The following is a 13,034-nucleotide window of genomic DNA, read 5'->3' as shown; positions in this document are numbered from 1 at the left end:
TCAGTTCAGTTCAGTCAGTCAGTTGTGTCCAACTCTTTGCGACCCCATGAATCACAGCATACCAGGCCTCCCTGTCCATCACCAACTCCCAGAGACCACCCAAACCCATGTCCATCGAGTCGGTGATGCCATCCAGCCATCTCACCCTCTGTCGTCCCCTTCTCCTCCTGCCCCCAGTCCTTCCCAGCATTAGGGTCTTTTCCAATGAGTCAGCTCTTTGCATCAGGTGGCCAAAGTATTGGAGTTTCAGCTTCAACATCAGTCCTTCCAATGAACACCCAGGACTGATCTCCTTTAGGATGGACTGGTTGGATCTCCTTGCAGTCCAAGGGACTCTCAAGAGTCTTCTCCAACACCACAGTTCAAAAGCATCAATTCTTCGGCACTCAGCTTTCTTCACAGTCCAACTCTCACATGCATACAGGACCACTGGAAAAACCATAGCCTTGACTAGACAGACCTTTGTTGGCAAAGTAATGTCTCTGCTTTTAAATACGCTATCCAGGTTGGTCATAACTTTCCTTCCAAGAAATAAGCATCTTTTAATTTCATGGCTGCAAATTCATCACTTTCATAGACATATCATTGTAGCCTCCATGAAGACTACTTTGGTGAGATCCATCTGAGAAGCAGTTCCAATGTGTTCTTTTAACTCATGGTTACAGGATTATTTGGCTGAATGAGTATGGAGAGAATAAACCTCTCTACTGCTGTTTATATAGTCTAGGGTAGTCTTTTCCCTCTCTACAGGAAGCAACAGCTTACATGTGAAATAAACATCAATGCTCATATATACTACCTGGCTAATGTTTAAAGTTAGTAATAAATGCATGGGAAAGTGTTTTAAAATATTTTTTTAAATTATTTGAGTATGGTAAGTCCATCAGATCAGAAAGATGATTACCATTGGAAAGATAGTTTGTTTCTCATATTTCCTGCGAGGAGGTGTACATCATGCCACAGGCGCCACTAGAGTAGGTCAGGAGTCAGTGGGAGAGGGGGAAACTGGTCAGCTGTGGTTTCTGAGATAAGGAAAAGGTGAGTCAAGGTGAACAGGCTTACATTGGCTAGTTTGAAAAATTTCAGGAGGCTCTGGGTCATAAGAGCTGTCACTAGATGACTTTGGTACCTAAGCCTAGGCAAGTGGATAGGGGTATAGCAAATATAAAGGAGGTGGTTGAGATATAAGTTCTGGACTGGTTGGATCATGGTAGAAAAGCACACTCAGGAGCAAGTTGTTTACTGTCTCTAGGAATGGGCTATCCGTGGGAGGTATAGTTTCCTCAGGGTTATCAAGACTCTAGATGTCAAAACATCAGAATGTGGAAAATAAAAAGACATGATTAATGCAGAGCCCTCTCTGAATCCTTTTAAAATTGAAGGCATAGATGTCAATGAAACTAACAGAGTAAGTAAGTACCTTTGAAGATTCTATCCTCTGTAAAAGCAACAACAAAACTGGCCAAAACTGTCACAATCAGATTTTTTGGAATTCTAAAAATGAACCATCTTTGCATGAAATATTTCCAAGAAAATGTTCAGTTTTCTTGAAGATATCTCTAGTCTTCCCCCATTCTATTGCTCTCTGTTTCTTTGCGTTGTTTACTTAAGAAGGTTTTCTTATCTCTCCTTGCTATTGTCTGGAAAGATTAATCTGAAGTCTGAAGCCAGGAAACCTGATTCCGCTAGCTCCATGTTTCTCTTTCTACATTGCTTTGGTTGGCTATTTGGGATCTTTTGTGTCTCCATACAAATTTTGAAATTTTTTTGTTCTAATTCTGTGGAAGATGCCATTGGTAATTTAATAAAGATTGCATTGAATCTGCAGATTGCCTTGGGTAGTATGGTCATTTTGATAATATTGATTCTTCTAATCCATGAACATGGTATATCTTTCCATCTGTTTATGTCTTCTTTGATTTCTTTCCTCAGCATCCTACACTTTTTGACGTATAGGTCTTCTGTCTTCTTAGGTAAGATGCAGCAGTAAATGGAATTTCTTCTTTAATTTCTCTTTCTCATCTTTTGTTGTTAGTGTATAGAAATGCAACAGATTTCTGTGTATTAATTTTGTAACTTTCAGCTTTACCACATTCACTGCTGAGTTCTAGTAATTTTCTGGTACCATCTTTAGGATCCTCAATATGCACTATCATGTCATCTGCAATCCAATTTGGATTACCTTTACTTCTTTTTCTTCTCTGATTGCTGTACCTAGGATTCCCAGAGTATGTTGAATAACAGTGGTGAGAGTGGACATCCTTGTCTTGTTCTTGATCTGACAGGGAATGCTTTCAACTTTTCACCATTGAGTATAATGCTAGCTCTAGGCTTGTCATATATGGCCTTTATTATGTTGAAGTATATACCCTCTATGACCTTTCTGGGGATTTTTTTTTTGTTTATCATAAATTGGTTCTGAATTTTGTCAAAAACTTTTTCCACACCTATTGAGATGTCCCTTGGACTGCAAAGAGATCCAGCCAGTCCATCCTAAAGGAGATCAGTCCTGGGTGTTCATTGGAGGGATTGATATTGAAGCTAAAACTCCAATCCTTTGGCCACCTAATGCAAAGAGCTGACTCATTTGAAAAGACCCTGATGCTGGGAAAGATTGAGGGCAGGAGGAGAAGGGGACAACAGAGGATGAGATGGTTGGATGGCATCACCAACACAGTGGACATGGGTTTGGGTGGACTCTGGGAGTTGGTGATGGACAAGGAGGCCTGGCGTGCTGTAGTTCATGGGGTCACAAAGAGTCAGACACGACTGAGTGACTGAACTGAACTGATTGAGATAATCATATGGTTTTTATTCTTCAATTTGTTGATGTGGTTTATCACATTGATAGATTGGCAGATGTTGAAAAATTCTTATGTCCCTGGATGAATCACACTTGATCATGGTGTATGATCTTTTTAATGTATTGTTGGAGAAAAATTGCTAGTATTTTGTTGGGGATTTTAAATCAATTGTACAGGATACAAAACCCAGAAATAAGCCCATGCACCTATGTTGTCAGTCTATGACAAAGGAGGCAAGACATTGGAAAGACAGTCTCTTCAACAGTTGGTGCTGGGAAAATTGGTCAGCCACATGTAAGAAAATGAAAATAAGTTATTCCTTAACTCCATACCAAAAAAAATCTCAAAATGGATCAGAGACCTAAATGTAAGATTGCTGCTACTGCTAAGTCACGTCAGTTGTGTCCGACTCTGTGCGACCACGTCCCTGGGACTCTCCAGGCAAGAACACTGGAGTAGGTTGCCATTTCCTTCTCCAATGCATAAAAGTGAAAAGTGAAAGTGAAGTCGCTCAGTCATGTCCAACTCTTCGCGACCCCATGGACTGCAGCCTATCAGGCTCCTCCGTCCATGGGATTTTCCAGGCAAGAGTACTGGAGTGGGGTGCCATTGCCTTCTCTGAAATGTAAGATTGGACACTATAAAACCCCTAGAGGAAAACATAGAAGACTCTCTGACATAAACCACAACATCTTTTTTGATCCATCTCCCCGAATAATGGAAATAAAACCAAAAATAAACAAATGGAACCTACTTAAACTCAAAAGCTTTTGCACAACAAATGAAACCAAAAAAAGACAACCCAGAGATTGGTAGAAAATACTTGCAAATGATGTCCAATAAGGGATTAGTCTCCAAAATTTACAAACAACTTATGCTGCTTAATAGCATTAAAACAAACACCCCACTAAAAAAATGGGCAGAAGACCTGAACATTCACCTGTTCACCTGAAACCACGACAGCATTGTTAATTGGCTATACCCAAATACAAAACAGAAAGTTAATGTTTAAAAAAAAACTAAATGTAGGCAACCGCTTTTTTTCTAAACTCCTGTGGCAACTTATCTGCATCTCTCTTACAGCAGTTATCACTTTCTACTCTACATTATAGATATTTATGTTCATACCTGTCTTCCTCACTAGTTAATCAGCTTTATAAAGTTAGAAGCAATGTCTGCTCCATATTTCTACCCCTCAAGTACTTGGCACATAGTAGTTCCTCTGCAAATGTTTGTTTGATGAATAAAATATATCAGAGTTGCCATCATGGGGGAAAAAGTATGGCCGATGCACAGGGGAAAAAACAATCAATCAATAGAAATTGTCCCTGAGGAAGCCCAGACTGGATTTACTAGGCAAAGACTTTAAATCAACTGTTTTAAATATACTCTAAGAGTTAGAGGAAACTAAGTGAATGATGTCTCTGACAGTAAGTTTTCTTAATTTTCTTTATGTGAGAATGTCTTTACTTTTATTCCTGAGGAAGATTCTTTCTGGACATAGAATTCTAGTTTGACAGTTCTGTTCTTTCAACACATAAGAAATGTTGTGCCACGCCAGTCAGGATGGCTGCTATCCAAAAGCCTACAAGCAATAAATGCTGGAGAGGGTGTGGAGAAAAGGGAACCCTCTTACACTGTTGGTGGGAATGCAAACTAGTACAGCCACTATGGACAACAGTGTGGAGATTTCTTAAAAAACTGGAAATAGAACTGCCATATGACCCAGCAATCCCACTTCTGGGCATACATACTGAGGAAACCAGATCTGAAAGAGACATGTGCACCCCAATGTTCATCGCAGCACTGTTTATAATAGCCAGGACATGGAAGCAGCCTAGATGCCCATCAGCAGATGAATGGATAAGGAAGCTGTGGTACATATACACCATGGAATATTACTCAGCCATCAAAAAGAATTCATTTGAATCAGTTCTAATGAGATGGATGAAACTGGAGCCCCTTATACAGAGTGAAGTAAGCCAGAAAGATAAAGAACATTACAGCATACTAACACATATATATGGAATTTAGAAAGATGGTAACGATAACCCTATATGCAAAACAGAAAAAGAGACACAGAAGTACAGAACAGACTTTTGAACTCTGTGGGAGAAGGTGAGGGTGGGATGTTTCGAAAGAACAGAATGTACATTATCTATGGTGAAACAGATCACCAGCCCAGGTGGGATGCATGAGACAAGTGCTCGGGCCTGGTGCACTGGGAAGACCCAGAGGAATCGGGTGGAGAGGGAGGTGGGAGGGGGGATCGGGATGGGGAATATGTGTAACTCTATGGCTGATTCATATCAATGTATGACAAAACCCACTGAAATGTTGTGAAGTAATTAGCCTCCAACTAATAAAAAAAAAAATAAATCTTAAAAAAAAAAAAAAAAGAAATGTTGTGCCACTTGCTTCTGGTCTCTATGGTTTTTGATGAGAAATAGTTATTCAAGTCATTGTTCCCTTATCTGTAACACCTCATTTATCTGGGCATGCTTTTAAGAACTTTTCTTATGATCATCATTTCTCTGTGTGTAGACATCTTTGGGAATCTGTAGGTTTATTTTTTTAGTCAAATTTGGGAAGTATTCAGTCCTTCTTTCTTCAAATTACTTTTTCAGTCCCAGGCCCTTTCCACTGTCCTTCTGAGACTGATGATGTGAAGGTTAAATATTTCGTTATTATTTCACAACTCTGAGAATATTTTCTCTTTTTTTTCCTCCAATCTTTTTTCTCTCTGGCATTGGATAATTTCTGTTGATCTAAAGTTTCTTTCCCCTGCCATCTCCATTTTGCTGTGGAACCCTTTTGATGAGATTTGTATTTGTTATCCTATTTTGCAGTTCTAACTTAATTATTTGATTCCTCTTTTTATTTTTATTTCTTTGTTGATATTTTCTCTATATGTATTTCTTTAAACCATGTTCATGATTTTTATGTTGAATTTTAAGAACTGACTCATTGGAAAAGACCCTGATGCTGGGGAGGATTGAAGGCAGGAGGAGAAGGGGACAACAGAGGATGAGATGGCTGGATGGCCTCACCAACTCGATGGACATGAGTTTGAGCAGGCTCCGGGAGTTGTTGATGGACAGGGAAGCCTGGCGTGCTGCAGTCTGTGGGGTTTCAAAGAGTCAGACACAACTGAGAGACTGAACTGAGCTGAATTCATGGTTTCCCTTTTCCCTCTCTTTTTAACTGCGTCAAAAATTTTATTGCCTGCTTTTTGAAAACTTTTGCTCTTAAGTAATAAACCATAAAAGAAACTTTATTATGTCCAGTAGATTAAATTGCATGATTTTTTTCTTCTCATATTAATGCTATTTATTAGTACTTTTACACAAACATTTATTTTTATACCATTCCACTGTCCATAATGCAACACAGTTTTCAACAGAGGTGTCTAAATATACAATTTTATCTCTAACTGAATTTTCCTTTGGCCAAACACTTCTTCCAAGTAAATGACATATCCCAAAATACCCTCAGTTGTGTGTCATTCAATCTCTGAAAAATACTGTCATAATGAATATAAATATTAAATATTTCTATATTCAGATAGATTACTAAATTATTGAAGGTGGATATTTTTATTACTCTGTGACTTTCCTCTCTGCTCCTCAAATCTCTCTTTATATATATATATATATATATATATATATATGTATGTATATGTATATATTTTTTATTGAAGTATAGTTGACTTACAGTGTTTCACGTGCACAGCAAGGTGATTCAGTTATACAAATACACATATATTATTTTATAAATTATTTTCCATCATAAGTTACTACAGGATATTAGGCTATACAGTAAACCTTTGTTGCTTGTTGCATATCTGTTTTTTAATTAGAAATCTAGCATTCTATTCATACTAAGCCAAATAAGTGGAATCAAAATGTCATAGATTTTTTAGTTAGGCAAGAATTTATAAGTTTTCTAAAATATATATTATACATTTTTATATATATGTATACAAAAGCTTTTCTGCTATGCTTGATAAAGGCTTGAGAAAGAACATCAAAATAAAAAAAGAGATGGAGAAATTGAAGAACATAAACTAAATGAAATGGGAGCACTGAATATGAAATAGAAAAAGTGAAACAAACTAGGTAAAAGTAAAAAATCATCATATAGTCCAGTTGTTTTTAAACCTGACTGTTCATTAGAAACATATCTGGAGCTCTGGAGCAATAAGGCAATACCTGAGCATTTGTATTTTTCAAAAAATTTCAAGATAATTCTGATATGCATCTGGATTTTAAAAAGTGATTACAGGGATTTCTGTTAGATCCTAGTTTTGGCAGTCAGACATGACTGAGCGACTAAGCATAGCTTTGGTAGTATAGAGTTCTATTATTTTTCTGTTGACCAAACATGATATAATGGTATTGAGTAGTAGTCACATAGTCACAATAGTAAAAGATGTTTATTAGTTTTCACAATCAATAGCCAGACAGAAAATAAAAGGTAATTACAATTGCAAGCCATAATGGAAACATGATTAACTTAACAATATAAAATAATTAACATACAGCTTGGGGTGGGGGGTCAAGCAGAGTGATGTGGTAGGTGGAAATGTATACATGCACATGTTTTCATCCACTCAGCCAATCTAGTCTTTTAATCCACTTACATTTAAGGTAATTATCGATGTGTATGATCCTATTACCATTTTCTTAATTGTTTGAGGTTTATTTTCTGTAGGTCTTTTCCTTCTCTTGTGTTCCTTGCCTAGAGAAGTTCCTTTGGCATTTGTTGTAAAGCTGGTTTGGTGGTGCTGAATTCTCTTAACTTTTGCTTGTCTGGAAAGCTTTTGATTTCTGCATCGTATCTGAAGGAGAGTCTTCCTGGGTAGAGTATTCTTGGTTATAGGTTCTTCTCTTTCATCACTTTAAATGTATCATGCCATTCCCTCCAGTTTGTAGAGTTTCTGTTGAGAAATCAGCTAATAGCCTGATGAGAGTTCCCTTGTATGATATTTGTCATTTTTCCCTTGTTGCTTTTAATACTTTATCTCTTCTTTAATTTTTGTCAGTTTGATTACTGTGTGTCTCAGTGTGTTCCTCCTTGGGTTTATCCTTTCTGGGACTCTCTGGACTTCCTGGATTTGGTTGACTATTTCCTTTCCCTTGTTAGGAAAGTTTTCAGCTATTGTCTTTTCAAAATTTTTCTCAGGTCCTTCCTCTCTCTCTTCTCCTTCTGGGACCCCTATAATCGAATGTTGGTGCATTTAATGTTGTCGCAGAGTTCTCTTAGGCTATCTTCATCTCTTTTCATTCTTTTTTCTATATTCTATTCTGTGGCAGTGATTTCCACCATTCTGTCCTCCCGGTTGTATAGCTGATCCTCTGCCTCAGTTATTCTGCTATTGATTCTTTCTAGTATATTATTCATCCCTGTTTGTTTGTTCTTTAGTTCTTTTAGGTCTTTGGTAAACATTTCTTGCATCTTCTCAATCTTCGCCTCCATTCTTTTCCTGAGATCCTGAATCATCTTCACTATCATTATTCTGAATTATTTTTCTGGAAGGTTGCCTATCTTCACTTCATTAATTGTTTTTCTGAGTTTTTATCTTGTCTTTTCATCTGGGACATTAACTTTCTGCTTTTTCATTGTGATTAACTTTCTGTAGTGTGGTTTTTGTTTTAGCTACTGTGAGACTGTGCTTCTTGTTTCTTCTGTCTGCCCTCTGATGATGAGGCTAAGAGGCTTATGTCAGCTTCTTGATGAGAGGGACTGGTGATGGGAATAACTGGGTCTTGCTCTGTGGGCAGGGACTTATTAAAGCTTTAATCCAATTATCTGCTGATGGGTGGGGTTGCACTCCCTCCCTGGTAGTTGTCACTCTTTGTGACCCCAAGGACTACAGAGAGCCAGGCGTCCCTGTCCCTAACCATCTCCTGGAGTCCACCCAAGTTCATGTCCTTTGAATCAGTAATGCCATCCAATCTTCTTATCCTCTGCCACCCTCTTCTCCTTTTGCCTTCAGTCTTTCCTGGCATCAGGGTGTTTTCCAATGAGTCAGTTCATCTGCATATCTGACGTTGTTGATATTTCTCCCAACAGTCTTGATTTCAACTTGTAATTCATCCAGCCCCGCATTTCACATGAGGTACTCTGTGTGAAAGTGAAGTGACAGTGAAAGTCACTCAGTCGTGTCCGACTCTTTGTGACCCCATGGACTGTCCATGGAATTCTCTAAGCCAGAATACTGGAGTGGGTAGCCTTTCCCTCCTTCAGGGGATCTTCCCAACCCAGGGATCGAACCCAGGTCTCCCACATTGCAGACGGGTTCTTTACCAGCTGAGCCACAAGTACTCTGGATAGAATTAAATAAACAGAGTGACAGTATATAGCCTTGTCATACTCCTTTCCCAGTTTGAACCAGTCCATTGTTCCACGTCTCGTTCTAACTGTTGCTTCTTGACTTGCATCATGTTTCTCAGGAAACAGGAAAGCTGGTCTTGTATTACTATCTGTTTAAGAATTTTCCACGAACTTTGCACAGTTTGTTGAGATCCACATGGTCAAAGACTTTAGCATAGTCAGTGAAGCAGATGTTTTTCTAGAATCCCCTTGCTTTCTCTGCGATCCAGTGGATGCTGGCAATTTGATCTCTGTTCCTTTGCCTTTTCTATATCCAGCTTATACATCTGTAAGTTCTCAGTTCATGTGCTGTTGAAACCTAACTTGAAGGATTTTGAGCATTACCTTGCTTAGCACATGAAATGAGCACAATTTGTGCTCATAAATGTCCTCACCATACAACTACTGTACAGTAGTTTGAATATTCTTTGGCATTATGTCTCTTTGGGATTGGAATGAAAATCAACCTGCTCCAGTCCTGTGGCCACTGCTGAGTTTTCCATATTTGCTGGCATATTGAGTGCAGCACTTTCACAGCATCATCTTTTAGGATTTGAAATAGCTCAGCTGGAATTCCATCACCTTCACTAGCTTTGTTTGCAGTAATACTTCCTAAGCCAGCCAGGATGTCTGGCTCTAGGTGAGTGACCACGCCATAGAGTTTTCCTGGTCGTTAAGACTTTTTTTGTATAGTTCTTCCATGAATCCTTGCCACCTCTTCTTAATCTCTTCTTCTATTAGGTCTTACCATTTCTGCCCTTTGTTGTGCCCATCCTTGCATGAAATAATGACTAGGAACTAGTGACTAAGACCAGATATATTCTTTATTATACCACAGATCATCAAATAAGGTATCAAGGAGGATGTGGCATTTGTGTGATATCTTGAAAGATGGGTAGGATTTAAACATTTGAAAATGGAGAAAAGGGAATTCCAGTCTGAGAAATCACACAGGGGCACAAACTCAAAAATGCAGAGTTTGGTATATAGAAATATATCAAGCAAGTACTTTTAAAGTTTTAGTGTCAGGTCTGTAAAATGCAATAACAAGATAAAACCAGATTGGGGAGGTTCATTTAATGATGTTTATTAATTATAGAACCTTTTATTTCTACAGAGCAGAAGAAAAAAGAGATCTGCTTATGTTTTTCCGAAGCCTACGCTGCTTTGTGGAGTGGTGTGACTATCGTAAGCGCACATTTAAACATTTCAAGGTAGAGTCTAAAGTTTTTCAATTTAAACATGTATGGAAAGTGAAGCTGATGTCAATTTGGGGATTTAAGATAACATTCTTAAAGTTTTCAAAAAATAGAAAATATTTTAATTGGCTTCTGGAATTTGCATTTATTTGCAATAAATAGAGGAGGAATGCTTCTGTACAAGTCAGTGAACCATTTTCATTGAAATAAAAGTAATTATAGTCATTTATTTTATAATATACATTTTAAAAAATTAATCTGTCAAGGATACTTGAAGTAAAATGCCAGATTCTAGTAAAGAATATAAGCATAGAAGCCTTATAATGTCATAATGTAATCTTTACATCCTGAATCACTCTCTGTATTTAAGCTTCTTATTTATTGTATATTTCAAGTTTAAATATGAGGTCTGATTCTTATAAAGTAATGCTTCTTAGGTCTGATGCAGATACATTCAAAAACATTTTTAAAACTCCCTGTTTTTGTTTGTCATAGCTAGAATTATGTTTGTCTACGTTGTAATCCTCCCATTCATGCTTAGTTGGATAGGATCAAATTATTGACAGCAGGGATTCACACAGAAATCAGTTCTGAAAGAGTTCACATGAATAATATGGCAAGGTTCAGGTTTCCTCAAAATCCTGAGTCATGACTTTTGTCATGACTGGTGTTTTTATGACTGGTGCTAACACTCATTTATTTTGGATTCTTTTTTTAAATCATCATCATTTGCATTTTATTTGGTTGAGCTAATCTGTCAGGCATAGTATTTTCTTTAGAATGAAGCATGCCGGTATTTGTACTGTACTGTGGTTCCTTGAGGAGTCCTCAGGATTATGTTGTTTACTTGCAGGTGCTCTTGAACCAGAACAATTAAATAGCTCTTCTTCAGAATTGGTAAAATAGAGTAATGCTTGAGAAGCTTGCTGGCAGTTATGATAATAAATGATATCATATGGCCATTTACTTCTACATTAGGATGAGTTGTGGGAAATGTGAGCACTAGTTCCATTTTCAAGCTGATTTTCCTCTACGTGTTGTTAAGGCAAGTATAGAAGTATAATTGGTGTGCTTTTCCTGTAGCAGATGAAGTGCTTATGTGAGCTGGTCTTTGCTGGTGACAAGGTTGTTAGAAGGGAAAGAACAGTCACGTAGTTGTGCACTCATTGCCAGTGTTTATCTACAGAATGTTTTAATCATCCCAAACTGAAAACCTTGTCCCCATTAAACACTTAATTTGTCATTCCTCTGTCCCCCAGCTTCTGGGAACCATCATTCTATTTTCCATTTCTGTGAATTTGACTAAGTATCTTGTTCAAGCAGAATCATGAAATTTGTTCTTTTTGCCAGAATATTTCATTTAACATATTGTTCTCAAGATTTATTTATATTGTAGCATGTGTCAAAATTTCATTCCTTTTTTAACCCTGGATAGTATTCTGTTATATGTACTTAGCAAATTTTGTTTCATTCATCTGTTAATAGATACTTAATTGTTTTCACCTTTTGGCTATTGTGAATAGTCCTTCTCAAGTCATTGGTGTACAAATATCTATTCAAGTCTCAGTTTTAGTTCTTTTAAGTATATACCTGTAAGTGGAATTGCTGGATTGTATGGTAATTCTTTCTTTCAGCTTGCACCACTTTACATCCCCAACAGCAGGGCATGAGGCTTCCAATTTCTTCACATCCTTGCCAACATTCCTTATTGTCTGGGTTTTTGTTTTGTATTTATTTTATTTTTGTTTTGTTTGTTGTAGCCAAACTATTGGGTGTGAATTGGTATCTCTTTCTGGCTTTGATTTGCATTTCCTTTCCTAATGATTAGTGACCTTGAGTATCTTTTCATGTGCTAATTGTCCGTTTGTATATCTTCTTTGGAGAAATGTCTATTCAAGTTCTTTGTCCCTTTTTGCATCAGGTTTTCTGTTGTTGTTGAGATATTTTTTATATATTTACCTCATCAAATATGATTGGCACATATTTTCTTCCGTTCACTGAATTGTCTTTTCATTTTCTTGATAGTGTCCTTTGATGTATAGAAATTTTTAATTTTGAAGTCCAATTTATCTATTTTTTCTTTTTTATCCTGGCTTTTGGTGTCATATCCAGGAAATTGTTGCCAAATTCAGAGTCATACAGAATTTTCTCTTTATTTTTAGTAGGAGTTTTATAGATTAGCTCTTAAGTTTAGGTGTTTAATTCAGGTTGAGTTAATTTTAGTGTATGTTGTAAGCCAGCAGCCCAACTTCATTCTTATACAAGTGAATATCCAGTTTTCCTAGCACCACTTGTTGAAGAGACTGTCCTTTCCTAATTGAGTGGTCTTGATGCCTTTTTCAAAAATCGTTTGATTGTACATGCAAAATTTTGTTTCTGGTCTCACTATTCTATTCCATTGGTCTATGTGTCTGTCCTTATGCCAGTATCACACTTTTAATTACTGTAGCTTTGTAGTTACATTTTGAAATGAGGAAGTGTAGAATCCTCCAGTCTTGTTCTTTCTTTCAAATTTCTTTTGACTATTTGGAATCCCTTGAGATTCCATATGAATTTTGGTGGGTTTTTCCAGTTCTTCAAAAAATTACATTGAGATTTTGATAAGGATTGTTTTGAATCTATAAATTGTTTTGGGTAGTGTAGACCTATTAACTGT

General features: G+C 37.1%; 1 protein-coding gene across 1 annotated transcript in view; it reads left to right on the top strand.

Annotated features, from left to right (window-relative positions):
- CENPP (centromere protein P) overlaps positions 1 to 13,034 on the top strand; it is a 229,252-nt gene that overhangs the window by 57,386 nt on the left and 158,832 nt on the right. The window contains exon 5 of the mRNA XM_061163641.1: positions 10,297 to 10,393. Within this exon, the coding sequence (XP_061019624.1) occupies positions 10,297 to 10,393 (97 nt within the window). The remainder of the gene's footprint in view (positions 1 to 10,296; positions 10,394 to 13,034) is intronic.

The sequence above is a fragment of the Dama dama genome, chromosome 16 (assembly GCF_033118175.1).
Source record: "Dama dama isolate Ldn47 chromosome 16, ASM3311817v1, whole genome shotgun sequence".
NCBI lineage: Eukaryota > Metazoa > Chordata > Mammalia > Artiodactyla > Cervidae > Dama > Dama dama.
The sequence above is the reverse complement of the archived record's forward strand: the minus strand, read 5'-3'. Positions and strand labels throughout refer to the sequence as shown.